Source organism: Aptenodytes forsteri, unplaced genomic scaffold (assembly GCF_000699145.1).
Source record: "Aptenodytes forsteri isolate BGI_AS27 unplaced genomic scaffold, ASM69914v1 Scaffold68, whole genome shotgun sequence".
NCBI classification, from domain to species: Eukaryota; Metazoa; Chordata; class Aves; order Sphenisciformes; family Spheniscidae; genus Aptenodytes; species Aptenodytes forsteri.
Genome location: NW_008795382.1, coordinates 2,916,798 through 2,944,543, shown reverse-complemented (window position 1 = coordinate 2,944,543; position 27,746 = coordinate 2,916,798). Strand labels below are relative to the sequence as shown.

The window sequence follows — 27,746 nt, the reverse complement described above, 5'->3', positions numbered from 1 at the left end:
AGTAGAGGCTGCCCGGTCCTTCCAGTGAGAAGGATGCCCAGGCGGTGCAGCACTCGCCACCCAAAATGACTTTGTTTTCCTCCCTCCAGGGTGCTCCAGGGCTGAAAGGCAATGAAGGTCCCCCAGGCCCCCCAGGTCCAGCAGTGAGTATCCTTGCCCTTACAGGCACCATCTAACCCATTTCCAAGCTTGGCAAGCCAAAATGGAGGGTTAGTCACAGCTCGGTGCTTTATCCGTTATTCCCTTTGCACTAACTAACGACCTGCTAGATATTGCTTTATTTTACAAGGCATGCACGTAATAGCTCAGTCATTTTGTGGTGTCAGCTATGAGCATATGTGACAAGCTGAGGGAACAGGAATGATTCAGGACACTGAGAATTTTGCTCCTAAGTCACCAGCTTTCCCTCTGAAAGTTGTCCCCACTTGAGATTCATGCTCAGTGCAGCCCTCCTGGAAGAAAATATTCATCATCCAACCCTCCCTGCTGCATTGGCCATGAAGTGGCTCATGCTCTCGTTCCAAATTGATGATGTGCCCCCAGGAACTGAGCTTCCTGCACCATCCAGAGGAGAGCCCAGCCCTTCCAGGGATTTTAATTAAAAAAAAAAAATCTGGAGGACCCCTTGGGCTGATGGTACCAAGTCATCACATGGCAGTCACCCCATCAAATGCGCTCACTTACGATGCATTTGCAGCATCCTACTGCTAGATTTCTTTTCTGTCTGTATATAGATAAAGCTTGATACTCCAGTTAACGCTTCCTTCTTCTCCGAACAGGGCTCTCCTGGCGAGCGTGGTCCCGCAGGATCAGCCGGCCCGATAGGCTTGCCAGGGCGACCCGGCCCCCAGGGACCTCCAGGACCTGCAGGTGAAAAGGGAGCCCCAGTAAGTACCAGTATAAAGATTAACAGCTATGGGTCAAATAGAAATGTGTGTAGTAGGAAGCTGAGCATGGAGACATTCCCTGGGGTAGGTGTATAAAAGATAAAAAAAAAAAAAGAAAGAAAGAAGGAATTCAATTAAGAAGGAATTTTCTCATCTTGGGTGCATCAAACCACTGAACGTTAGCTGCTCAACTACCCAGTTTGGGACACCCATGCTATCAAAAATGGATGTGGTCCCAGGGACCAAAATGTCTTCAGGCAATGGGAAGGGATGAGGGGACTGAACAGGTAAAATGACAGCCTGTGTGACCTCCTGGTGACAAACAGCCAAAGGACAGGCCTCTGGGCAGAGAAGTGAGCCAACCCCATCGCTGCTTACAAGGATGCAACGGCAGTAGCGATTTCCACTGAGCCTAAATAAACCCTTACCCTTACTCTGCCCCGGCCAAGGGGGCAGCACAGGAAGGTGCTGCGGAGGTTTCAGCTCCGCTTCCCAGGATGCTGCGTGCTGCCACAGCATCAGCGTTCCCAGGCATCCCGCTGGTGCCCGTGGAAGGAGCTGCTCTCAGCAGGAGCCAGAGCAGAGCGCGGCTGAGTCCTGCCATATGGTCCCTCTCCTGAGCGTTCACCAGCCAGCCCGCGCAAACTTTCACGTCTTTCGCTCCCCAGGCACGCGCGTGAAATGTCACGTGCGGGCAGGAGAGAGTGGGCTGGGATGACTATTTCTGTCCCTGAAGGAGCACAGCACCGTGACGGTCCTGAGGAGGAAGGCTGTGCCTCTAATTCACTCCCAAACGATTTTGCAGGGACTCTTGGGTTGCCTGCCTCAAAACTAAGCTCAGCTTCAGACCCAGCAAAATGAGCAAATGCTGGTATCGGTGATTTCAGACTAGATGAGGACACTTATGGTGATTGATTGCTGTTATCAAAAGTGTTTATCAGCCACTGTATTCCACATTTGCTGGCTTATTAGAGACTCCAGTAGAGCTAGTCCAGAGGCAAGAATTTCCTGATGAATCAGCTTTAAGAACCTCTGTCCTGCCAAGTACCTATACGATGTATCAGTGGATAGATGAATAGGCAATTTGTGTGGCATCTAATTATTCAGAAGAGAGCACCCAGGATTCAGATGCAATTAAATTATGTACGAGGAAACTGAAAAATACCCACTGTTCAGTTCCTATAAACAAATTCGGTTGAAGGCTCCAGGTCTGAGGAATATGAGTAGATGTTTAAGCAGCAGGCCAGCAGAGATTGCTTTATTCACTTCAGGTGTTTTCCTTTGTCCAGAAGCTCAGGAGGGAGCTGGGGGCCTCCTGAGAAACCCCCATTAGTTGGGGATCAGCCAGGGAGGGAGCAGGCAGTGAGTGCTGGGACAGCCAGGACCAGAATCGATAAAAACCGGCTTGTGGGAATAAAAATTAGTTGAGGTCTTGTTTCTCATCCAGAGAGAGATGGCAGAGGGTTCAGATTAAATCTGATTATATTGCTATAGCAGTGAAATTGCAGCTGTGATCTGGGTAATCTCTATTTAGGTTTGTTTGTTCTTTCTTTATCTCTCAAGATAGAAGTTTTTGTTTTGTTTCAGACAGCGAGCATAGAAAGCCTGAATAAATATCAGCTGGAAACCAGTTTTGCTATACATGCCCAGATAGTCAGGGGTCATTAGCAGCTGAATAAAACATTAATGGGATATCATGCGTGTGTTGGAGGGTGGAGGAGAGCTCTGTATGACCTGCCTGCTCCTTCTGCTTCCAGGGCGAGAAGGGTCCTCAAGGACCGGCTGGCCGGGATGGCATCCAGGGCCCGGTGGGACTCCCAGGTCCAGCAGGTCCTGTCGGCCCCCCCGGAGAGGATGGAGACAAGGTGGGAGCAGCTCCCTGCTGAGCAGGGTCACTCTGGGGAGGAACCGGGCAACGTGCCCCATTGCCACCACGCCGACCCGCCGTTTCCACCGCGTCGGGTTGGATGTGCTGCCGGTCATAACACAAGGATATTTTATGGCGCTGGCAATCCCGCGAGGTCAGCAGCGTCCGATCTGGGGAGCAGCAGGCAGACTGTGCTGTGCGCGCGCTGCCAGCCAAACCGCTTGCTGAAATCCAGTTAGCCTCCCCCGAAGCCTGTAGCAGGTGGCCTGCCCACGGGTGCCTGGCCTTTCGAAATGAATTACGTTTCCCCACTCTCTTATTAAGCCCCTCTGGACTGGGGGATTCTTAGAAAACATTAGCTGGGACGAATCACTCCTTGCTGCTAACAAGGTCTGCAAAATGATGCTTCTTGCATCGCATGGCAGCTAAGGAAAGTTTTAGGATGTAAAAGGGTTTGGTTTCACCTGGAGTGGCCAAATCTCTGGCCTTTTTCAGAACATTCTGGGGTATTTCTGTGGGAATTGGCATCTTTGGGATGAGGATGCAGACACACAGGGCTGTTGCTTGAATGTTGAGATATGGAAGTGGTCACCAAGTGAACTAACTGTGCCCCTTTGTACGTGGCAGGGTGAGATCGGGGAGCCTGGCCAGAAGGGCAGCAAGGGCGACAAAGGAGAGCAGGTGAGTGGGGTGGACGTCGTCATAGCTGCTTCCCTGGAGGAGCATGGTTATGTTGTGTGACTTGCTGGAAACAGAAAACAATATCATTTTAATTTCTTTCTATCATTGCTTCATCTTCTTCTTTGCTTCATCATACCCACACGATGTGAAAAAGAGCGAGTGGCTGAAGTGTGAGCCTCCAGCTCCCAGGAACACACTGAGGTGTTTCCATGTCACCCATGTACTATGTAAATATCTGTGAAACATGAGCAGCCCTTGTCGTTAAAGTTGGGCGTTTGGCTGTAGTTCCTTTTCTAGTTGCTTGCAGCACACTGAAGCGCCCTTTACGTGCTGCTCAGAGCCTGAGGAAGATAAATTGCACATAAGTATCTAGAGAGAACTGAGTGGTGTGATATGGCTTTGCTGGAGCAAAAATGCATTTAGACGTGTCTGCTGTGCCACTGGCACCAGGGCTGAGGAATGCTGGTGTGTCCAGGGAGACTTGACCCTGTCCTCCCTCTCTGTTTTGGGAATTAATGCACGTTCAATGGAGGCTGTGTTGAAGGGCATCGCCTTTTCCAGGTGAGTGTGTTTTTTCACTCTGTGCTCCTAACACTGACGTTGTACTTCTGTTACGTGACAGGGTCCACCAGGTCCTACCGGCCCGCAGGGTCCAATCGGTCAGCCTGGCCCAGCTGTGAGTATTGTCCCCTGTTGGCAGAAATCCCCTTTCTTGCCATAAAATCTCCTGGGAAGCACTGCAAGGCCTGGCAGTTTCTGCCTGGCACTGCTGATGCCCAACGCATGGGTAGGGCGTTGCTGTTGGCTGCAGCAGGAGGTGGTGGGGATGGAACTTTGTATCTGCCTTGTGTCTTTGCCAAGCTGTGTTAGACTCTTTCCTCATAGGGTGCCGATGGAGAGCCAGGTCCCAGGGGACAGCAAGGCCTCTTTGGTCAGAAAGGTGATGAAGGACCCCGAGGTTTCCCTGGTCCCCCGGGCCCAGTCGGCTTGCAGGTAATCTGTAGCATCAAGGGAGGGCTTAGGGTAATGAGAGCTGGGGCTCCACCTGAGATGTTCACAGCTAAAACTCATCCCCTCCACCTCCACAGGGCTTGCCTGGACCGCCTGGTGAGAAGGGAGAAACAGGTGACGTTGGGCAGATGGTAAGATGCTTTCATACTTCTTTTTTCATCACTGACAGACATTGCTCCAAGAAACATGTCTTAAATTTGTCTTCCCTTTCTCTCAGGGCCCGCCTGGCCCACCTGGACCCAGAGGTCCATCTGGACCACCGGGAGCAGACGGTCCACAGGGTCCTCCTGGGGGAATAGGAAATCCTGGTGCAGTAGGAGAGAAGGTAAAGCATCCAGACAAACCTGATTTGAAGCCTGCAGGAGTTTAGAGTTTTAGCCTCTACACTCATGTAGAGGCTTTGCTACGTCAGCAGAAAACTCAACGCCCTACAGAAATATAACTGTGATCGTCCTCTTTTCCCCTCTGCAGGGTGAACCTGGTGAATCTGGTGAGCCTGGTCTTCCCGGCGAGGTTGGCCTCCCGGTAAGTACGCTTATGGGGTGGCTCTTGCTCTGATGGAGAAGAGCTTTTCTTCAGTGGCATCCCCTGAGGAGCCGGTTGAAGGGGTGTCAGAGAGGCATGAATGTAGATGGGGCTGCAGGGACTGAACCAGCCATGTCCTTGGTTTGGGTATTGGGTGACAAACTGCCGTGTTACTGGGTATTTCTAGTACAACATTTAGTCACTGAATATGGACTATCCACGACTGAACCGCATGAACACCATTTAATCTTTGTGGGAAGGGACGGCTAAATCATGTCCTCGTGTTTTGAGATACAAACAGAGCTTCTTTCTCAGAACTGATTAAAGGATAATTAGAGACTGGTAAGTTGTTTTCCTGGATAATAGAAAAACCCTTTTCCTTTACAGGGTCCTAAAGGTGAAAGAGGTGAAAAGGGTGAAGCAGGTCCCTCTGGTGCTGCTGGTCCACCTGGCCCCAAAGGTCCACCAGGCGATGACGGTCCCAAAGGCAGCCCTGTAAGTACCCCCTCCTGTCCAAGCAGTGCTTCCTTGTCTTGCCCAGCAGAGATTTCTGCATTAAAAGATATTTTCCAGAGATTTTTGTGGAAATTTGAAATAGTTCACCAGCCAGAGAATTGCTCCTCTAATGATATGTGATATTAGTCCCCTTCTTTAGGGTGCTAATGAGGAAAAGACCCATCTGTACCATATCTTCCAGCAATATTTGAATTATTAGTCCTTTTTGCAGGCTGAAAACTCACCCCTATGGAGAGGGCCTGCAGTAGGTTTACTTGGTGCTTGAGCTTATGTATTGCCAAGGTTCCTCTGCACCAGAGCAAAGCTTCCAAAATAGCGTAGAGGAGAGAGTTATGTGAATGTGGGAGTTGTACCTCTAGGGTCAGATCCCTGCTGATGCTAATTGCTGTAGCTCTATTGAAGCCAGTAGAGCTATATTGATTTATACCAGATGACAATGGTATAGTATTTATCTTGCCGGCTTCTTTGATGCTTGCTGGCTGAAGAAATTTATTATGCGATAAGCAAAGATAGCATGAAACAGCAGAGGAGGCAGGGGAGTTAGTCATCTCTCTTAACAGATGGGGTTTTGGGATATCGCATTATTGGTTGAAGCCTATTGTCTGAACGCTGGTCTCAGAATCATTTGAAGTGCACAATAGACATTGTATGGAGAAGAATGGTGAAGTGTTTTAGTCATTAAATGCTTTGAGAGGATCTTCATGTGAAAAATGTTACACATCATGTAGTAAGCAAAAGTAGAATCATCTAATCTGCACATTCCCCAAAGCTGCGAGGATTTTGCTGTCACTTGTCCAATGTATTTATGAAAAACTAGATGAAACTCCCAGCGTTGCCTCTGGAGCTTTGCATAGTCTGGATGCAGAGCTGAACGGGTGGCTGTGACAGGACGAAATGACTGAAGATGCAGAGATGGAATGTGATCTGGGATTGTGTTTGAGGGTAGGGAATTGGGGGTTTGCTCCATAGGGTGACTCCCTGTGTTGTCGCTGGGGTAGAAGGCACTAGTGCTCTGCAATTCTCCAGATGCAGTATCTCTGACTTCGGGATATCCTCCTTCTCTCTTTGCAGGGTCCAGTTGGTTTCCCTGGTGACCCTGGTCCTCCTGGAGAACCTGGTCCAGCTGTAAGTGTTTGTCTCACAGAAGGGCAGTTAGGTTCCTCCTCTTGGTTTAGTGAAATACGACTGTGTGCCGTTCGTTCACCAGCAGCACCTCTGGCATTTACTCTTCCTGTGCTTGGGAAAGAGTAGGAAGTCCCACCATAAGACTATTTGTCTGACCATGCTACAACCTTTGGGGCAGTAGCTATACGAATGCTGCTATCCACGGTATTTGACACGGGACGTTTGCTGTTGCCAGTGTTCTCAACGGGAGATGGGAAGGGATGGTGCCCGGTGACATGAAGACCGGCTGAACCACTCCTGCTGCTGCTAACGCTCTGCTCAACTCTATTCATACCCTAAATACGCCTGCTTGTTTCTTTCTTCTTCCTTTTTAGGGTCAAGATGGTCCCCCTGGTGACAAAGGTGATGATGGCGAACCTGGACAGACTGTGAGTAACTGGATAGATGAGATCTGTTCCCCATCAGTTTCTGTGTGCAGGCAGGTCCAAGGACTTTTAACACAGAAGGACATAGAGCATCTAATTCCCGCCAGCTTCTGCTGCACTGGTCCTCTGATGCCTGTCCCTCCTGGCTGTGTCAGCCTGGCCGCTGCCATCCATCCAGGCTGCTCAGCAATACATCCTGAAAGCAAAAATTAACTTACGGAAAACCAAAATCTAGTCTTTCGTTTTAACTTTGCCGTGCCTTATGGTATTTCATGGTGGGAAGGGATAAAACAAGATACCACCTGCACCCCCGAGGAGGTGTCGGGAGTTGTACTGGCCGCCCACGCCTCGGCTTAGCACAACCTCTAGATCTTGACTCGAGTTTTACATGTTTGCTCCTCCCTCCCGTGTCTCATGGTGCATTTATGGCTTGTTCTCCTCCCCTCTCCATCTAGGGTTCCCCTGGTCCCACGGGAGAGCCAGGCCCCTCCGGACCCCCAGGGAAAAGGGTAAGCTGATTGTTTAGGAGTATTTTTCCAAATGTGTTTGTATTGACTTTTTGAAACTAATGTTATTACTGGGTCTACAGTAAATGCAAGGCAGTAGCATGTAAAATAAATAATTAAAAAAGAAATTTGATGCTCCATCCACAGCCGTTGGAAATTGATGGGAAGTTGTCAACCAAATCCCATGGATTTTTTTGAGATTTTAACACCCGAAAGAAAATACAAGTATGAGGTGCTCCTGCTCTTTCCTGCCTTGCTGGCGGAGCCCGGGGATTCATTTAGTAAGAAGCTAATTTAAAAAGCTTTTCAGAGATATTTGTCTCCGTTTTGTCTTCTTCCCTGGGGCTGTAGCATCATTTTGCTAATTCCAATAGACCGTTTCAGATCAGTGTGATCTAATTGTGTTTTGCATCTATTTTGTGCTTTCTCTAGGGCCCTCCTGGTCCAGCCGGTCCTGAAGGAAGGCAAGGAGAGAAAGGAGCCAAGGTAAGAGCTGAACGGGATTTCACTTCTACCACGTCCTTTGTATGCCAAAAGGATCACCCTCTGACAACACTGGTGTTTGAAAGACAGCGATTTGATTTTGCTGTGTGTTACAACAAATTAGCCTGAATTTGGGGCCATTGGCCTCAAATCTAAGTTTACGTTCCATCTTTTAACAAACTCTGTGGAGATAATTAGAGCTTGGTGAGGTAAATATATTTGGCAATTTAATATGTTGTAAATAATACAGCATACACAACCCTACGTCCTGTCCCAGGGCGCACACAGCGTTATTGGACAGTGATTATTTTGGTAGGGGTGGTGGGGAAATGTAGAGTGGGATTGCAAATTATAGATCCAATTGTTGCGGCAGCCACAGGAACGCTGATGGTGGAGGATGTCCTCTGCTAGCTCATCTCCCAGGACCGAACCAAGGAAAGCTTCCTGCTCCGGAGAGCTCACGGCCAAAGGGCCGTTCCTGCTGGAAATCAGCAGAAGTAGGCAAGGCTGAAAAGTGAAGGAGTTTGGAGACTTGTCCTCAGCACGTAAGGGATAGGGAGCAGTAGGAAAATCAACGAACAGAAGGTTTTACATGCTTTGCGTGGAACTGCATTTGCTCTGTGACATCCTGGCAGCAGCCACAGCGTATCTGAGAAGATCGTTTGATGCCCCAATGCAAATTTAAACCATGCTGCTTCTTGCATCTAGGGTGAAGCTGGTTTGGAAGGACCTCCTGGGAAGACTGGCCCAATTGGTCCCCAAGGTGCTCCAGGGAAGCCCGGCCCCGATGGCCTTCGAGGAATTCCTGGTCCAGTCGTGAGTATTCCCAAACCGAGCAAAGTCTGAGAAAGCTTCTGGGCAGGGTTGTTCCTGGTGCTTTACCGTAACCCGTCTGCCTTGGAAGATGCCTTTCTCCCAGTGTAATGTTCTGTCTGTGCTTAAATGCCTGACAGCAGATAAAACATCTTTAGTGGAAATAATATAATGATGAATATCATCTCCCAGCTTGTTTTGTTTGAGTGTTGGTTCTGCCGCCCACTCTGTCTGTGCTTAAATGCCTGACAGCAGATAAAACATCTTTAGTGGAAATAATGATGAATATCATCTCCCAGCTTGTTTTGTTTGAGTGTTGGTTCTGCTCGCCCACTCTGGGATAACATTTCCATGAGCTGCAAAGTCCCTTTTCCAGTAGGTTTGAGCATGAAAGGAACAGAAATCCTTTTGCCTTTACCCACCTGCGAGAAGCCAGGGCAAATGTTCCCTGGCACAGGGACCAGATGAGGACAGGTGAATAATCTGAATAATCCCAGCTGGGAGCACTGCTGTCGTGAATGATGGGTTTGAGGGAATTGCGCTGTTTTACAGGGTGAACAAGGTCTCCCAGGATCCCCTGGCCCAGATGGTCCTCCAGGCCCAATGGTATGTCAAGACCATCAAACTTCATGGGTTTTTGAAATGGGTGAATGCATTTTACACAAATTAATTCTCTTTTGTTTCCCCCACCCCGTCTCCCAAAGGGCCCACCGGGTTTGCCTGGTCTTAAAGGAGACTCTGGTCCTAAAGGGGAGAAGGTGAGAATGGCGTACACGATCTTGCTGCATGACCTGATGTCCGTGTCTGGGTGTGGGGGGAAAAAAATGTCATTGTAGAGGGATCCTGCAGCCAGCATGACAAGGCTGAGGAGTGCCGCCAGCCCCGTATGCTCTCTCTCATGCTCTGGAAGCATTGGCCATATCTTTAAAGGAGAGATGGAGAGTTGTGAGTGTGGCCCAAGGGATGAACCGGGTTGTGCTGTGGGTGAGCGTGTGCCGCCGCCCGTCTGGATCCAAGACTGGGTTTCCCATCCCCACATCGCCAGCACTGATGGCAACGAGGTGACACGGAGGATCTGAATCTCTGCATTCCCATACGATGGCCCTTGTAGTCCATGGCAGCTCTAGTTGCCAGGGCTGCCTGAACACAGTCGCTTTAGCAGAGGGCATAGGGAGGTGCAGACAGCTGGCTTGCTTTAGGGCAGGATTCTCAATCTTGTAGAAATGTATGTAATATATGTTAGCACCTGAAATGAGCAGGCGCTCCAGTGCAGCAGTTCTACTTCAATATTTGTAGCGTTTTCTGTTGCAAAAAGCTAGAGCTTTTCTCTGCTCTGCCACTTCCAGGTGTCAGGGATAGCTACAAGCTCCCATCACCTTAGATATTTGGGTTTGTGTCTAGAAATGTCTTTGCTGGGTAGCTTTGGTGTTCGGTTACCTCCGGCGAGAGATCGTAATTAACATCTGCTGTTTTCCCCTAGGGTCATCCAGGTTTAATTGGTCTTATTGGACCGCCGGGAGAGCAGGGAGAAAAGGGCGACAGAGGTCTCCCAGGCCCCCAGGGCTCAGCAGGACCCAAAGGAGAGCAGGTAAATATTCCATAAGACCTTCATGGAATGTGCTTTTGAGCTGTGGGGTTTGCTGCCCTTGAGCAGGTACGGCATAGCAGAGATGGTCAATCTCAGCAGGAGACTCTTGCTAGTTTTTGAGGAATGTTTTCTATATTAATGTGGTTTATTCTACATGTGAAATGTAGAGATGATCCAAAATGACCCATTTTAGTGGAAAGCAGATTCTCAAGGGTCATATGAAAAGAGTTGAATAGCCTTGGAGGGATGGTAACATTAAATATGCATCTAGAGGACTGATTTTTAAAACTGTGTGCCTAAATGAGATAGGAGATTCCCTGGTCATGCTCTTGTCTGGATCGTGCACACGCTCAAAAACCAGTTAAAGCTCCAGATTTGAATGGAGTCCTCCAAAACCGGGTGGTCGTCTGTGAGCAGATGTTAGTTGTGTAGTTACAGGCCAGCATTGCTGCATGTAAATCAATGTTGTTCTGCTTTTATTTTTCAGGGTATCACAGGTCCTTCTGGACCAATCGGACCTCCAGGGCCACCAGGATTACCGGTATGTGACAAATAATTATCTTTGAATTCCTCGGGAGCTACACAGTCCTTCTGGAGTCACCTTGGTGCTCCCAGATACAGCCAGCACAGTCCTTCTGGCCTGACCTTGTATGAGGATGCTGATGGGAATGGGTTTGCCCAGCTGAGCCCATGAAAAACACTTGAATGAGTTATAGGGGTACTGGGGGGTGACGCGTGAGCTGAGATGAGTGCAAGGGGACACGGTGTGATTGAGGCAGGGAAATTAGCCCACCCTGTTTCTCTCCCCCTTTCTTTTGGATTATCTATAATCACGTGGTGATTCATTTTTGTACTTTTTGCCATTTGCATCTTTTTCCACTGGATGCCCAAAGGCTGCAGCCTGCAACCTTGGGCAACCAGCATTGGCTATTGCTGGGTGTCCTTAGCACGGAGCCAGGATCAGCCCCGGGTTACGATAATCACACAGCAGCTTTTCCAGTCCCCATCAGGGCAGGAGTGTGGAGCGCTGACACAGATCGGTCTGATACAAATGCTTTTTGTACGTTGGCAAATAAAAGCAACACCGAACTCAAGTGGATGTGAAAAGTGGAAACAGAAAGGAAGTGAATTAAATAAACCACCTTGTGTAACACTACTCTGTCTCTCTCTAAGGAGAGACTGACTTCTTCCCTGCTAGGAAATGTACTGACTCCTTTCTGTATTTTTCTCTATACAGGGTCCACCTGGTCCCAAAGGTGCTAAAGGCTCATCAGTGAGTATACACATTGTTAAAGGAAGAGGCTGAGGAGCTCTTAAGTGCATAACCTGCTGCGGCTCCTCCACATCAGTGGCATTAAGGCAATTAGCCGATGACGACTAGCAAATGCAACCTTTTCAGGCTGTCTAAGCCCAGAAATTATAATTGGGAAAGGTTTCTGTTGCACACACTGTACTTCATTGAACATCAGTGCAGCAAAGATCATAAGGAGGAATCCAGTGCATAGTCCTTGGGAGAAAACCTACTGCCGTAGAGCGGAGGGTATTAAAAATAGACTGTGAAGCGGGAGGTGGCAAGCTGAAAAGCGAAGAACTCTGTGAGAAATGCGACACTGAAGCAAGCTTCATGTTACAGTTCTCCTATGCAGGCAGCTAAAAATTCCTCTTGAGCAACTTCCTAATGTCTTTTTCCCCTGCAGAATTCAATGTTTTATTAATTTTAGGATTTTATTTGATTTATAAAACTGTTGAATTGATTTGGAGAGTTAACGTTTTCATGCATGGGAAGATCCTTCCTTTTCCATAGGAAGCCTAAGCAAAATTTGACTGTTTAGCCCCAAGCATTTGACTGATCTTTTCTTTTACCTAAGCATTGAAAATAACCAAAATAAACATTTTCTTGGGGGGGTGCAAGGAGATTCCTCTTGTGTGCCTGAAGGGACAGGAAGAAAGTTTTTGCAGCAAGAGACTATTAAAAGAAATAATGTTTGGGATGTGATATAAGCGACAAGTGCTTTTTCCTGAGTGACTCGTATGTTTTTCCCTTGTTTTTCCACCCAGGGTCCAACAGGTCCAAAGGGTGAATCGGGTCTTCCTGGGCCCCCAGGGCCTCCTGTAAGTAGAACCCATTACGTGAAGTGTGAAATGAGGTTCGGATTTAATGGATGTTGTAATGTCAGGAAGTAGATGACTTCTGGACAAAGATTCAGCATATCAGGAGCCCTAGCAATGGATTGGCATCTCTTAGAGATGCTGGGGAAGAAAGCAGGATGTGAAGGGAGAAGTTACTAATGGGAAGATGACAAGAGAAGATGGACCCCGGTGTTCAAGCCTGGTGGCCAGGGTTTTTATCAGTACCATCATGGGTGTTTTACATGTCTACTGTGTATCTTGCGATGCTGCTTCTCAGCGCCGGTGGCTGCTTTGGCCATCTCTTCTGTCTCTTCTCCATTGCCAGCGCAATGAGAACTTGTATCTTCTTTCCCCACAAACCAGGGTCCTCCTGGAGAAGTCATCCAGCCACTGCCCATCCAGTCTTCCAAGAGGACCAGGCGAAACATTGATGCCAGCCAGCTGGTGGACGATGGAAATGCCGACAACTACATGGACTACGCAGATGGCATGGAGGAAATTTTTGGCTCACTGAATTCCTTGAAACTGGAAATTGAGCAAATGAAGCATCCATTGGGCACTCAACATAACCCAGCACGTACCTGCAAGGATCTGCAGCTCTGTCACCCCGATTTCCCAGACGGTGTGTCCCGGGACAGAGGGGGTGTGGGGAAAACACTGTGGGTTTCCCAGCTCCACGCAGTGAATACAAGCGAGTGCAGGAAGAGAAGTAATTTGGGGAGTCCCTGGCCCTGGTGCCCCATGAGGAAAGTGGCTGATAAAGAAGGAATACGTAGAGAATAGTTGGACTAGATGATTGTTGTAGGTTCCTTCCAACTGAAATATTCTGTTCTATTCTAAGGATAGGGATATATGATGAAAAATAGCTATTCCTGTAAGGTGCTACAGTATTATGTGGAATCAGAACATAACCATTTTTCAAAAAAATACATATAAAGAGTAGTCTATGACAGAGATGAAACATCCCTGGTAAGATGGTTGCTGAAGTGCCCATCATCCTTCCTTCACAGTACTGATTCTTTCTTCCCTTCTCTTCCCTCTCGTGCATCCAGGTGAATACTGGGTTGATCCTAACCAAGGATGTTCCAGGGACTCTTTCAAAGTTTACTGTAATTTCACAGCTGGTGGAGAGACTTGCATCTTCCCTGATAAGAAATCTGAAGGAGTAAGTCCACACAACTTCCCCCCCCCCCCCATATCATGGTGATAAGAGATTGACTGTCTATGAATATTCATATTAAGAAACAATTTCAGGAGAATTGAACAATAGCAAGTAAGGATTAAAGATCCAGAACATTTCTTTGTTACACAACGTTGGCTTCTAAAATAATAAGGATTATATTTACAAAGAGAATTGCTTTGAGTAAGTCAGATTTAAACTGTGATTTGGGGCAAGTCTTTGATTTCCCAGGCATAATAAATGCGAAAACCTTAATTTTTTTTTTACTTTGCTTTACAAAGGCAGAAGTGTGTGTTGGCGCTGGAACTGCAGCTCCCCGAGCGCTTCGTTTAACTCATTCCTTGTCTTCCCTCCTGCAGCCGGGATGCTGCTCCCCTGTCTGCGTGCATAAGCACCGCTGATTACCCTACCCTTACTGTGTCTTCAGGCAGAGCAGATAAATGTTTATCTCCTGTCATTTTTTCCTGGTGTTTCTTGTGGGTGTTTGGTTTCCTAAATGATTGCAACTAGCCTCAGTGCTCTTCCTGGCATCGACGCACAAGGTTGATTAAGTTATTTGTGTAATGATGTGCTTAGCTCAACCATACTCATCGTTTTTGTCCCGTATCCATGCACTCTCCCTGATGCCTGGGGACCAGCTCTTGCACTGGCTAAGCAGAAACTCTTGCAAAGCGGCCGGGGGGAGCTCTCTCAGTGTCACAGTTGTGCTCCAGCTGGGTTAAGGTGCAGACAAAGCTGTTCGCTCCATTGGAAGCCGTTTGCCTGCTGAATTTCATCCACTAGAAATATGTGCCAGCACAGGACAAATAACACGCAACATAAATCTTCCCTGAGTTTTTGTTAAGGCTGTTTAAATAGGAAATGGATTTCTTCTCCTTTGCATTAACTTACCATGGCTCTCCTCAAAATGTTGACAGCTAAAAAAGTGGAGTCTGCCCATGATCTTGCAGCTGCTCAGGCTCCTGCCACGCTGACTCTGCGAGTGGCTCTTTGGCCCCATCTCGCCCACTGTGGAGCTGCTCTTCTGGCCGCAGGCTGCGATGCTCCTCAAATGCAAATTGCGCTACGCTTTTGCAATACTGCCATAAATAAGAAAAAGCTTCAGCCTGCTCTTTTTCCACGTAGAGGAATGAAAACAGCTACCAAACCAGCATTAAGTATTGGCTGAGTGGTTTTATTATAAGGCACAGCGGAGTTTAAGCCATATCCCCTTAGAGTCCATCCTTAACACAGCAGAAACACACTGACTCACTTTACGGTTCACATACTGGAAAGGAAAGAACAATCCCAAGACACCTGCCTATAGGTTGGCCCTTGTTTTTGGAGAGATTTACAGCAGAAGTTGAGGGAGCTTGTGGGAGGGTAAGGGAGCAGATGGCAGCCATGCTCCTTCCTTGTGCTCTGACTCAAAAGAAGTGATTCAGCTGCTTAGACGGGGCTGCCGTAAAGCATGCTCTGGCAGCTCATTTCTTGTCAAGGTCACCCCCTGCGTCGCTCCAGGTAATTGGAGCCCCATCATGCGTGATGGTCCAGCACCGACTGCGGAGGATGCGCTGCCTGTGCTGCATCTTATCATGTGCATCTGCTGCACAAACACAGGAGGCAGGCAGAGACTTTTCCTTAATCACACTCTTTGCATTTCCCAGCCCCACGGCATCTGGATTTGACGTTAGAGTGACAGCCGCCTTCTCCGTTATCAGCATTGCTCTTCCACCCTAGCCCTCCCATGAAGATCAATGCATCTTTTACCGTTGATATTTTGTTTTTTTCCCCTCTATCTTTCCTTTTCTCTCTCCTGTCGATAGACTGCACTGCTGGTTTTGCATCCAGAGTATGTAGGAGGCAGAGATCATTAGCCCTTAGCAAAGGTGCCATGGCAGCACTGGGCACCCGGGGCAGCACCACGCCGTCCTGTCCTGCTTAAGAGGTTTCTGGCACCTTAGGGCTCTGCCAACTGGTCTTGTTACTGGTGTATAAAGATTAAGAAAACATTTTAAAGGAAATTGGACAGTTTCAATAAGAGATGCAGACTCTGCTTGTGGAATTGAATGTAACTTTTTTATTTCTTTTTTTTTTTTCCCCCTTCTTTCTCTCTTTCCTCCTTGCTGTCCACAAACTAGGCTAGAATTACTTCTTGGCCAAAGGAGAACCCAGGCTCCTGGTTCAGTGAATTCAAGCGCGGTAAACTGGTAAGATGCATCTTGGTGCTTTCTGTTTTCTTTAACCCGTGTCATATTTTACAGAGTAAAATGGCTCGTTGGCCCAAAGAACAGCCTTCCACATGGTATAGTCAATACAAGCGGGGGTCTTTGGTAAGTGGCTAACCTTGGCCCTCTAGTCTGAATCAGAGCGCGTCATCTGCTTTGGTATGGCCAGACCTCTGCACTCTGCATGCTGGACTAATAACCATCACAAGTCGCAGTAAAAACATTTAAGGTGGAATACTGAAAAAGAAACAAAACCCAACGGGGACACTTTTTTCCAGTCTGCTTGACTGGAAATCCAGGAGCAGCTGACGAACTTTCCTCCGTGCTGGAAGGCGACACGCTGACGTGCTGGGGGACCCTGCAGAGCTGGAGCTGTCGCAGGTCTGTCTCCGCAGAGCACTGCAGCGGGCTGCATCCCGCGGGAGGGCTGTTGCTGTCTCCTAAGCAGTTCCCGTTATGGTATGGGTGTCCCCACACTGCTGTCTGCAGCAGTGTAGCCTTATCCCGAGAGCTGAGAGACCCCTAATGCGATGCTTCAGCCTGGAGCTGGGCACCGTGCCGTCACAGCCCGTGATCGCTGGTACCCAGGCTGAGGTGGTGAATCTGCACATCTCTGGTCTGGGGCAGGTTTTCTCCAACAGAAAGATCTTGTCTCCCACGCTGGAGATGAGCCACAACGGGGGCTCCCATGCCACCTCCGGAGCTTGGGAGACGTGAAGTCATTGGCTTAAAGGAAGATTTCAAGCCATGTGCGTTTGCCAAGCCTGGCGGACAGGAATTTGGCTTAGTCACAATTAAGGATTTTTTTCAAGGGAGAACAACTGCGTTAAGGTCAAACAATGCTTGATGTCAGCAAGCAAGCAAGACAGCAACATGTAAAACAGAGAAAAAAGCTCTGGTATTTTGTCCTGTAACAGGGCATTCACGTTGTGCATTGCTCCCGCAGAGCCTGAGCCCTGGTCAGGGATGTCAGAGCAGCAACTGATTAGTGTAAGCCAGGTCGTCTTAAGCAACAGAAGTCTTCCTGCGTGTGTATCAGTTCTTGTAGGATTAGCAGGATGCAGATAACGAGCTCAGTCAAATCAGGAGAATTAGAGAAGAAGGAAATAGCGGATAAAACCGACCTGCCCCTGAAAGCGGGAGATGCTCTGACGTACCGCGCTGAGCTGCCTCGTGCAGTCATCCTCTCCCCAGGGCAGAGGTTTCTTGCAGTGCCCCAAACTTCCACCTTAAAAGGCAAACAACAAAGAAAATCACCGCGTTGTTTTCCTAAGCTGCATTTCATTGCCACTAAACACGTTTGCTCTGATTCTGCCCACAAGAAGGATATGGCTTCTGCAGCTTTTCTGCATCATCAAAAAAGGCCGAAAAGCCAAGGCTTCAGCCTCATAGCTCCTTGGAGGGCAACCACTCATAGCTTAATTACAGAGCATTTCATCAGTTAATATTACAATTACTTCCATTTCTCCATCTTCTCTGCTTTTTTTTTCCATTCTGTTTATCAGCTATGTTAGAGGCTGAATTGCCAACCTATAGGCTTAGGACCCATTTTTTTAAATAGGAATTTCAGTGCTACTTGGAGCCCTTTATTCTATCTTTCTGTGTTGCCATTTTCTTGCTTTTTTACCTGTCCCGCATTTTCTCTTTGGAAAAAAGCCACCAGCACGTAGAAGACCTGCCTAAGCAAACCACAAAACTGTTAAACACACAAGCCATAAAAGTACAGTTGGATTTTTTCTTTTTTTTTTTTTTTAAAAGTACCTCTCATTTTGCCCCAGTCAGTACTTGGACCCATGAGATTGGTAAATTGGGGAGACATTTGCCTGGATCCGAGATCGGTTGAAATCTGTGTGTAGATGGGCGGGATGAATGAGTTTGAGTTCCCCTCTGGGTGCAGCGTTGCTCCTGTTACTCCAGGGAGAAGGTCCCTGGTGTCTTTCCGTGCAGCTCGAGCACAGTCTCTCGGGGGGGCTGAGCCCACGGGGATCCCCAAAGCCGAGGGGAAGATTTCCACCTGGCCGCTCAGCGCTGCCGAGAGCGCAGGCTGCTGATGTGGGGGGCTCTGTATGAATCTCGGAGCTTGCACAAGGTGTGGAGCTGTGAAGATGCTTGCCTTTCTTCTGGGGATATCTAAAGTAAGAACAACATAGTAAATATGAAATACAAAGAAACTGTCTTGTTTTGATGCTTCCGCACCGTCATTAATCAATGACACAGTACTTGGAGCTGATTTCTCACCATTTCTCATGATGCAGCCAAACTGCATTTAGAGGCATAAAAGGGTTGCAGATGTTTTCTTCTGGACCCTGCTTTCCTTCTGCGTGTTACACACAATTCCCAGTAGCTCTAACAAGACCTGCCACCCATCCTGTCCTGTTATCCTTCATAGCCATATGGCATCTGCCACAGGGAAATACTATCACAGAGAAAACGGGAAAGGATTGATTTTTTGCAACACCGTGTTCCCACGAGCAAGCCTTATGCCTACAACCAGTTCCCAGCGGCTCCAGTTGCAAAGCTGGGACAGGGCTTCATGCCATCTGCAGGGGCAGAACAGCAACTGAGACCCCTTAGCAAGCAGTCAGGCTCCCAAACCAAGCACTGATTTGAAATAAGAACAAATAAGAGAAATGAGAAGTGGGTCCTGCAGATCAGTAGTGCCCTGTGTCATTGGGTGCGTGCCAAGCAGTCGGCATTTTGTGTCCCTCTCCTTCCACGTCCTGGTGGCTTTCTGGTAGCTCTTCTCCTGGCATGCGTGGCTCTCTCATGGTCAGTCATATTTAACTCTCAGGAGGACAGTGCAACGGTATCCTGACAACCGGTTGGTATATTTATTTTTATTATCTTTTTATTCATTATTTTATTGCCTGGTTATGAATCTCTTCTACTGTTTGCAGCTTGCACCGATGTTTCACGGTACCTGGAAGAACGCTGCGCTGTTTGCGTGCCTGCATTTTTCTCCTGGTCATTTCTAAAGAAACCCACTGTCCATAGAGGACAGTAACGAACAGCAGCTCTGGTAGCTTGGCCATGGCTGGAGATGTCATCTGAAGTAGAGTTAGTTTATACACGCAAACTAGCTGTCCCGCTGCGCGTTTGCTTCCTTGGCAGGGTACGAGAGAAAGTCCCAGAAAGTCCGGAATCCCCTAGGTGCTGGAATTGGGTTTCAATAAATTGTGTTTTGCAGAAATATATTTCTAGCCACCGTTCTCCTGCAAGGGAGAAAAGGAGCCTGATGTGCAGGATGGAGCAAATCCCTGTGCCGGTGCAGCTCTGTGTTTCATGACATGCTCTAAGGGCAGCGAATGCATTTTCCCTTTAGCTGAGAGTAGTCTCGCGGACCAGGGCAGCCCGGAGTCCCTTATCAGCAGGAACAGGATTGTTAGAGATTAGGTGCAAAGATTGCTTAAAAGCCAGGGGGGTGGTGCCCAGGAAAGATGGATGGGAAATACCCCAGTGCATGCAGAACCAAACGCCCACAGTGGTCAGATAATCGTGTCAAATAGGGCAGAAAAATAAAGCCCTAAATCCTTACAGAAATCCGCTTTCTCTCCTCTTCAAAAGCTGGAGAAGTATACTCGGTATTGGCTTAAACTTGAGACATATATCCCTAAATTTGCTTAGCGCTGTACCTTTTTGCAACCAGGGCTGAAATCCCCCTTCCTTTCCCCTCTTGCCCTGCATTAGCCTTATTTTTTTTAGCTCACAACCAGCAGGAGACATAAACTGCCCTTGGTAGCCATGCCCTGGTAGCAGGAGGACCAGAGCAGCCCCGTGCCCGTAGCGTGGCAGGAGCAGTGTCTGCACCCTGGTGGGGTGGTGAGACTGAGACCCATGCGCGGGGTTATAAAGATGGCTGAGACGGGCCGTTCTCAGAGCCCTCCAAACGTGTTGCGTTGCCCCTCACTGCCCAGTGTGTCCCCTTTGTCCGCTTCTCATAGCTCTCCTACGTGGATTCAGACGGGAACCCCATCGGAGTGGTGCAGATGACTTTTCTCCGGCTCCTGAGCGCTTCGGCCCACCAGAACATCACTTACAACTGCTACCAGTCCGTAGCCTGGCACGATGCCACCACCAACAGCTACGACAAGGCCATCCGCTTCCTGGGCTCTAACGACGAGGAGATGTCCTACGACAACAACCCCTACATCCGAGCCGCCCTCGACGGCTGCGCGGTACGTGGGCAGAGCTGGTCTCGGCCAGTCCCTGCCAAAGGGGTCAGTGCTGGAGGTGTCTGTCCCTCTCCCCTGGTTGTCCAGCACCACCTGCCTCGGAGCAAGTCGCCTCCAAATTTCCTGTGCCCGTTGATGTAGCTGCCTTGAGGATTGTCCCCAGCACGGGAGACATTGAGCTTGCTCTTCCCTCTGCTTGGGGGGGTACATGATTCCACTCAAGGCCGGGGGAAGCTGCAGCACTTCTAGAAACCAAATTAATTTGCTTTATTGCTGGCTGTGCACAAAGGAAGGGACCTACCTAAAACCACCAGTTGCTTTTAAACGTCCCCCTTGCCTTTGCTCTTATTCTGCTTACTCACACAGGGAGAGGCAAGCGATGACACCCAGTTGTGCATGAGTTTTTCAGGCTTTGATGATAAATTTTTAAACCGCTTTCAGGAAATCTTGGAGGGAAAGCATTAAGGGTTTGGCATTGGGTTGGTGGGTTTTTTTCCTGCGGCACGCTGCTGCGTGCAGCCCTAGGAGGGCTCTGGGCTTTGCTGGGCACGGGGGTGCATCACTGCATCGCCCCAAGGCTGGCTGCAGCGCCCGGCTCCAGCCCAGCATCCCCTGAGCTGCCAGAGGAACCCCAGCATGGCGCTTTGGTTTGCTCTGTGCTTGCAAGCCCCTGCTCCTCACAGGAGCTGCCTGTGCCCTTGGGAAAGGACTAAACCAAAGCAAGGCCTGACTCTGTATAGCAAAACGAGAGGATGCTATGGGATGCAGGAGACAGAGGTTTGCATCCCTGCTCCTGTTTCAAATGTGGCTTTTAGCATCTTTCTCTCTAGCTCTGTTCCCCGCGACTGACTTGCCCAGAGTGCAGAAGTGGGCGTCACGCCGCAGCCTGCCTCTCCCCGCGCAGCCCACGCTGCTCTTCGCCTTTGCTTTGGCCACGAGCAACAGCCAGAGTTTCCAAAGGGGCCCAGCATCCTCCCTTTGCTTCTGCCTCCTTCTGTTGGATGCCTGATTCGGGATTGAGCTCTGCAAAATCTGTCCTCAGGAGCTAAAAATTTGGCAAAGCAGGTGCTGCTTGCGTTTATTTTGAGACCCAGCTTGCGGGTGCAAAAGCATGCATAATTCTCACCCTCTGCAACTGCAGTGCTTGAAGCCCGCGGGACGGCAAGATTGAGATGTTTGACAGAAAAAGCCCTCCACATAATTTGAGATTAAAATGGTTCTGTTCTGGCACACGCACGTGTTTTACTGTAGGAGCAATGAGGAAAATCAGATTAGAATCACTTCTTTTAACACTCTCACAGAGAGGGAAAGGGCATCCATCCCACTTCTGGAAACACTCAGAAGCCGCGTGGGGAAGTTTATCCTCAAGTACTTCATATCTCCTGCTAATGCAACGTGTCATCGGAAAAAGTGCCTTCTCCTCTTTCCCTTCTTAAGTTTCGGGGATGCTGCAAGATCACACGTTGCACATTTTAAGGCAGATGTGCCTGCTGAAAACCCTTTTGGTGTAAGTGATTTGGCTCAGGTGTCCTGTGTTCCTCTCCCTGAGGAGGGATATTTGCACGGAGGGAAGACTGCAGCTCCTTCGAGTTTATCTGCTTGGTTGCTTCTCACAGGCGGCTCTTAGCACAGCTAGTCTCAGTGTTGCAAATAAACGACCGCGGCAAGAACTACAGCAACAGGCGCCCACGGTGTGGGAGCGCCAGGAGAGGCTGAATGAGCCCTGGTGCGATGGTGGGGCACAGAGATGTCATCTCCTGGCTCAGAGCTTTGGGCATCGCTTCCAAACCGGTGTGCCCCAGTCTTTCCTCTCTGCTGGGGGTGTTCCTGCGGGCTGTAAAAAGGAGGTAGAACATGCTAAGGGAGCTTATTGCAGCCTGGCAGAAAGAGGCTCTGCAGGACGGTATTCCTGTACCGTCTCCCGCACCCCGGTAGGTCGTCCTCCCTGAACCACAGGCAGGATATTTAAGATTGAGCCCTATGTGTGAAAAATGAGGTTGGGCTGTCCGACACGGCATTGCCGCAGAGGTCCTGGGAGGACCCACGCTCCAGCCGTGATGGAGGCTGCTGCAGCCGGCGCCGGTGGATCCTCCAGGGTTAATGTTCAGACCATTATTTGAATGTGTTTTTCCTGATCTTACAGCCCTTTTTCAGTAGCTGTGATATAGCTTATTCTTCTGAGACACACAAATCAGAGGGTAAGGGAGAGCCAAAAGCTGCTCCATAAATTCACTTGTTTGTGCAGCTTTGTATGCCCTCGGGTGCACTCTGCTCCTCTAATAATTATTTATATTTCGGAAATAACTGTATGGCTACCAGGCACGATAAAAAGACAACGTCACCTTGTGAATTCTATCAAACTTTAAATGTGATCTTTTCGGTACTGCTCGGATAATAGTCAAACTAATATATTCAAATTTAATCGCTCGTATTTGCTCAACAACCCATGCGTGTTCTCGGGGAGGCAAAACAACTATACCACAGCCACAACAATTTTACCAGGCTCCTCTTCCAGCTCTGAGATGTGCTGACAGCAGAGTCAGTGTCTCTTGACCTGCATGGCAGCAGCTTCTGCTCCAAAGTCTGGGCTCAGGAGAGTCGTCTCCCAGGGGTTTGCTCAGTGGTCACCATCCCACTTGAGAGCACGTCTGCTAAATCTGCAGGGCAAATGTGTGTTTGGTGCTGGGTGCCTCTAATTCAGCTCAGAAAATGCCTGGGCAAGATCATCACCGTGTTCCCAGCTGACCGGTGAATGCTCATTCATGATAACTTGCTGTTGTTGGGTTGGAGGCATCATCAGAGCTCCTCTCTCTCCCTCTTCTCCCCATCAGGCAAAGAAGGGCTATCAGAAGACTATCCTGGAAATCAACACACCCAAAGTAGAGCAAGTACCTATAGTCGACATCATGTTCAATGACTTCGGAGAAGCATCACAGAAATTTGGATTCGAGGTGGGACCAGCTTGCTTCATGGGCTAAGAGCCACCTGAAAACTAGTCTCCAAATGAGCAACCTCGTAACCTCATTGCGCCATTTAATTAATTAAAAAAAAAAAAAAAAGAAAAAAAGAATTCCTTGTCACATGCACGTTCTGAAACTGGACAGCGATGGGTTATTTTTTTTCCGTTTTGTTCCTTGTTTTGCCCGAGTTCCTCTGTGCCACCGCACCCACACGTACCGAACCGCCGACCGAGAGGACCGTTCCCGTGACAGACGCAGAATCGCATGACCGACTGCTGCACGTGTGGCCCGGAGACCTGTCCCTGCGCCGCCGCCGCTCCCACCGCTGCTGCTCCACGGCCACCGAGCAGACCCCACCACCATCAAAGACTTTTTCTTCTTCTTCTTCTTCTTGCAACGAAGCGATACCGAGCGCTTGTCTATACGTTAGTGTGTGTGTGTTTGTTTCTAAGGAAAAATGGAAAAAACTTGAAACTCCTGTGTTCAGCTTGACGTTGAAGTCCCAGCAGTCCTGGCTCCAATCTAAACCCTGCCAAAGCTCATCGGAGGGATTTTGTTGACTTCCACGAGATTGGGATCGGCTCTAGCAAGTAGATGTCATGGCCATTTCCAGAATTTTTAATATCTCCACTGAATCGCGTAATTCTACGTTTTACAAAATTTAGCCCCATGAATTTGATAGCTAAAAGTCACACTGGGCATCTCTTTCCCATGTATTAAAGGTGCTTATATTTTTGTATGTTTGTAAGTAAATATTTGTATTGTATATTATTTTAAATGTTTTAAATGTTTCTGGCTTCAAAACATGCATGTGACCCTGTCTGTATTAAAACCACCATCTCTCCCACCGCCATCCCAGCCAAGCATCCACCTGGGAACGATAGACGGCGGCGCCCCCCCCGCCCCCGCCTCTTCCCAACCCCAAGCCTGGATCTGGAGGGGCTTGGAGTTACGCCCAGGCACGCGTCTTTGCAGGATGAAGGCCCAATGAGTGGCAAACCAGCCCCCCGAGCCGCAGATGCCTTTTGGAATGATTCGCTTCAAAATAAGGAAATCAAAGGCCACTTTGTAACAAGATTTCTACGAAACTCTGATCTAAAAGCAGGATCTGCTTTGAGTCTCTGCCTTTTTATACACTTGCTTACCTTAACATACGTGTTTTAAATTAATTCTTTTTTTCCTTCAGCATTCTTCTTTTAAAAGAATAATTAAAAAAATCCATTCCCAGTGGCAGATTGCAGTGGCAGGGGAAATCCATTTGTCCTCTCTGAATACAAAGTGTTAAAAAAAAAAAAAAAAGAAGAAAAAAAAAAGGTGCTTTTTATTTTTACGTGTGTCTCTGTGGTGCTATCTATTTGAGTAACTTTAAGACAACACTGGTGATACCCTGCCATTGGCCAATCTCACACCAGCCTTTGCTTTTTAGCCACTTTCAACACAGACTGTAGGCTTTTGCTACAGTCTTTGATTATAAATGCATGCCACCTTCGTACTTGTTATGTAGAAGACCTGCTCCTTTCCTTAATTGTATTGCGGTAGCTTATACGGCCTGTGTAGAAAAAGTATTAAATGTGCGTACATCTTTGTTTGTTTTTTTTTTTCCAAGAATATTCATGCATTTTGTACGGTGGTAACCATACCAGATTGTACTCAGTCTCTGAATGTTTGTGGTGCTAATTTATGTATTTGTTGGATGTCCTGACGTGATGCTGAAGCTGCGCGGGTGCCTGCCCGCCGAGCGCTCCCGGGAGTCTGCAATTTTCCTGGTCTTCCGTCGGTGGCTCTGCCAGGATGGCTTTTTTTTTGTTGTTATTGTTGTTGTTTTTTCATGCAGCCTTTTCGGTTCGCAACCTGCTGACACCATCTTCTTTTTCCGTTTGTTTGTTTGTTTTCTCCCTGGCCGTTTTCCTCCTTTAGATCTCTCAGCTGGAAAATAGATGTTGCAGGGTGGTTTTTTTTATTATTATTATTTGGCCTGGAGTATTACAGCAACGCTTGAGCCAAGGGGGGGGTCTTTCACCATAAAGGAAAAGACATCACATTTACTGTGAAGAGAAGCCTATATATGATGTCTTTTCTCCCCTCCTTCCCAAGCAGAGAGCAGCAGCAGCCGAGGAAGGGGAGGCGAAGTCGTGCTGGAGGCAGCGGCGATGCCGCGCGGTGCTTTTCGGTCTGGGAGAGCCGTGTCCATCCGTCTCCCTTCTTCTGTTGCGTTCTCTCGTATTTTCTTTTCCACTTGGGGGAAGGAAAAAAAAAAAAAAAAAAAGGTGCTACCCTAAAAACTGCAGACTCCGGCAGCGAAGCAGTGAAAAGGAGTATATAATAATATATAGGAGAATTCAGCTTCTCAGTCACCTTGGCAAGAGCCTTGTTCAGGAACAGTGGGAAGGTCAGAAAAGGTTGCACATTCCTCTCTGCAACAGATAAGCCATATATTGATGTATGTACACACGTGTGCGTCTGTCTAGGTCATGTGATTCTGTTATAAATTTTCATTAAGGGAGCTTTTTTCTTTTATTTTTCCTTTTATTTCTTTGCTTTAAGAAAAAAAAAAAAATTCCTCTGTTGAATTCCACAGTGTTGTAATTGTACTGAGCTCCAAACTGTTCCGATTTCCCCAGACCACTTAGCTACAGTAAATTGCAATAAAATTACTACTTGTATTTGCAGACATTCTTTTTGTGTAATTTTATTTCCCTCCTCCCTTAATATATATGACTTGAACAAATGTTGATAAGAAAAATAAAACCTATGGAAAAAAATTTTAGTACATAAGGCCCTTTTTAAAATATAGTGTCAAATGACATATTGTACATTCTTCAAAGTCCAATAAACATGTCATAAAATTTAAGTGTAATGCCCATAAGAGCTATTTTTAAATATTTTAAACCTGTGTAATAAAGGAATAAATGTAATAGATTTTTTTTTTCAATAAATCAAGTTTACTGTTTCCACCTAAACCAACATGATGTGAATGTCTTCTTGAAGTTGATTGCAGCGTGATTTCCCCATGACCCCTCTGCTCAGTGGAGCCTGAAGAGTTCATCAGAGGAGCGGTGAAAGTGCTTAAAGGTAATATATCCTGTGAAATAATAAACCAAACCCATCGGAGCGAGAACTTGCAGGCCTGGAATCTTTTTTTTTTTTCTCAGTGAGAAACTCGGATCGACCCAACAGTGCAAAAATCCAACCCGGGGATTTCAGTTGCTGGGACTTGGACGAGACGCTCAGGTGGCCACCAGCTCTCCACCGTCTCCACCCCGCTGGCAACGGCACCCGAGGAGTCTTTGCTTGGCACCGCAGCCTTTGCTTTGGCTGATCTTCTCGTCCCTGAGACAAATTCAGGGGGAAAAAAAAAAAACAAAAAAACATTTCTCCAGCTTCTTGGTGAGCTCCTCAACCCCAAACTCGTGTCTCGGCCCCAGGGTGCTGCTGCATGGACATGCTGGGGGAAGTGACGTGGGGGACACTTTGCTCATCCTCTCCTTACCTCCTGCGGGTTTCACTCCAGGGACTTGCAAGAAGATGATGGCTCCTCTGGAAACCACTGCAAGAAATCGCACACATCTGCCTGCCAACACCAGCCGCTGCTGCTGGATTTGCATCGCTCTGGTTCTCGGGGGCTTCTTGCAAAGATCATTTGGTTGGTGCTGCTGGTTTGCAGGTTCAAGAAGACGCCTGCACCTTGAAAATGTGTCCTTACTTGCAACACAGCAGGTACGTACAGTAGAAGCCCACGCAGGTGCACACAAACCCGCCCCTACGCACGACGCTTTGCAATGACCACGCCAAGTTGTGTGTCTCATCAGCCTCTCCCCTTCGTTCTTTGGTTGCAGTTAGCGGTAGATCTCAGATTGAGAGAGATTTTCAGATAAGGAGCCAAAGTCCTTTAGTCTAAGTATATAATTAGCTTGCAGGAGTAGTTTTGGGAAATCTTGGGGTATTATGGCCAAATCTTCATCCAAATGGACCCCAGAAATGCGGAGGTACCACAGCTGGGGGAAGAAACTAGGGGGGGAAAATAGCTTGAATTACTTAGATCTGGCTGATCTAAGGTGATCACTTCAAGGTGACACTAACCTCTTCCGTGCTGACTTGCCAGTTGTGATTTGCACTGGATCGTTGCTGGTTGCAGCAAACGCTTCTAGCAAATGCCTCAGGGTCTCACTGCTGAGAGGAGCTTTGATCGGCCCTTAGGAAAAAGCAGAGATCTGAGCAAGGATTCGACTGTTTCTGGAGCTGCCGGATGCAGACGCCATGGTGTATTTTTCACCTCTTTTCGTGTAACAAAGTCTGTGATTTGGTGCTAGAGCTACACTGTAGTAACTCTGTCTGCCAGGTGAAATTCGGAAGGTAATTTTTGGAAGATCCACAACAGAAAGCAGCAGATTATCCAAACAGAGCGTGAGCACCCAAGACGGCTCCGTTTTGCTCTGAGGATGGGACTGCTCAACCCAAACTCGTGCACACCCCAGGGGCTTTGCCCAGGCACGGCCCCAGCGCAGTGGCTGCCTCCCCTGCCTCGGGGATGGTGCACAAGGGCAGGGTCAGCGGCTCAAACCTTGGGATGCAGCAAGGAGAGCAAGAGGACTGAGCTCAGAACCTACACCAGCCCTGGGGGGAGCAGAGCAGCACCTACCCCTGCTACAACTCGGGGAGCGAGAGTTAAC

General features: G+C 48.2%; 1 protein-coding gene across 1 annotated transcript in view; it reads left to right on the top strand.

Annotated features, from left to right (window-relative positions):
• The window catches only part of COL5A1 (collagen type V alpha 1 chain), a 124,432-nt gene extending 98,396 nt beyond the window's left edge, over positions 1-26,036 (top strand). Inside the window, exons 40-65 of the mRNA XM_019472435.1 lie at positions 90-143; positions 780-887; positions 2,645-2,752; positions 3,382-3,435; positions 4,058-4,111; positions 4,321-4,428; positions 4,524-4,577; positions 4,664-4,771; positions 4,918-4,971; positions 5,359-5,466; positions 6,559-6,612; positions 6,987-7,040; positions 7,493-7,546; positions 7,976-8,029; positions 8,735-8,842; positions 9,392-9,445; positions 9,544-9,597; positions 10,320-10,427; positions 10,915-10,968; positions 11,665-11,700; positions 12,486-12,539; positions 12,921-13,179; positions 13,610-13,722; positions 15,858-15,926; positions 19,886-20,119; positions 22,948-26,036. Coding sequence (XP_019327980.1) covers positions 90-143; positions 780-887; positions 2,645-2,752; positions 3,382-3,435; positions 4,058-4,111; positions 4,321-4,428; positions 4,524-4,577; positions 4,664-4,771; positions 4,918-4,971; positions 5,359-5,466; positions 6,559-6,612; positions 6,987-7,040; positions 7,493-7,546; positions 7,976-8,029; positions 8,735-8,842; positions 9,392-9,445; positions 9,544-9,597; positions 10,320-10,427; positions 10,915-10,968; positions 11,665-11,700; positions 12,486-12,539; positions 12,921-13,179; positions 13,610-13,722; positions 15,858-15,926; positions 19,886-20,119; positions 22,948-23,094 — 2,316 coding nt within the window. The 3' untranslated portion in view covers positions 23,095-26,036. The remainder of the gene's footprint in view (positions 1-89; positions 144-779; positions 888-2,644; positions 2,753-3,381; positions 3,436-4,057; positions 4,112-4,320; positions 4,429-4,523; positions 4,578-4,663; positions 4,772-4,917; positions 4,972-5,358; positions 5,467-6,558; positions 6,613-6,986; positions 7,041-7,492; positions 7,547-7,975; positions 8,030-8,734; positions 8,843-9,391; positions 9,446-9,543; positions 9,598-10,319; positions 10,428-10,914; positions 10,969-11,664; positions 11,701-12,485; positions 12,540-12,920; positions 13,180-13,609; positions 13,723-15,857; positions 15,927-19,885; positions 20,120-22,947) is intronic.
• The last annotated feature ends 1,710 nt before the right edge of the window (positions 26,037-27,746 follow it).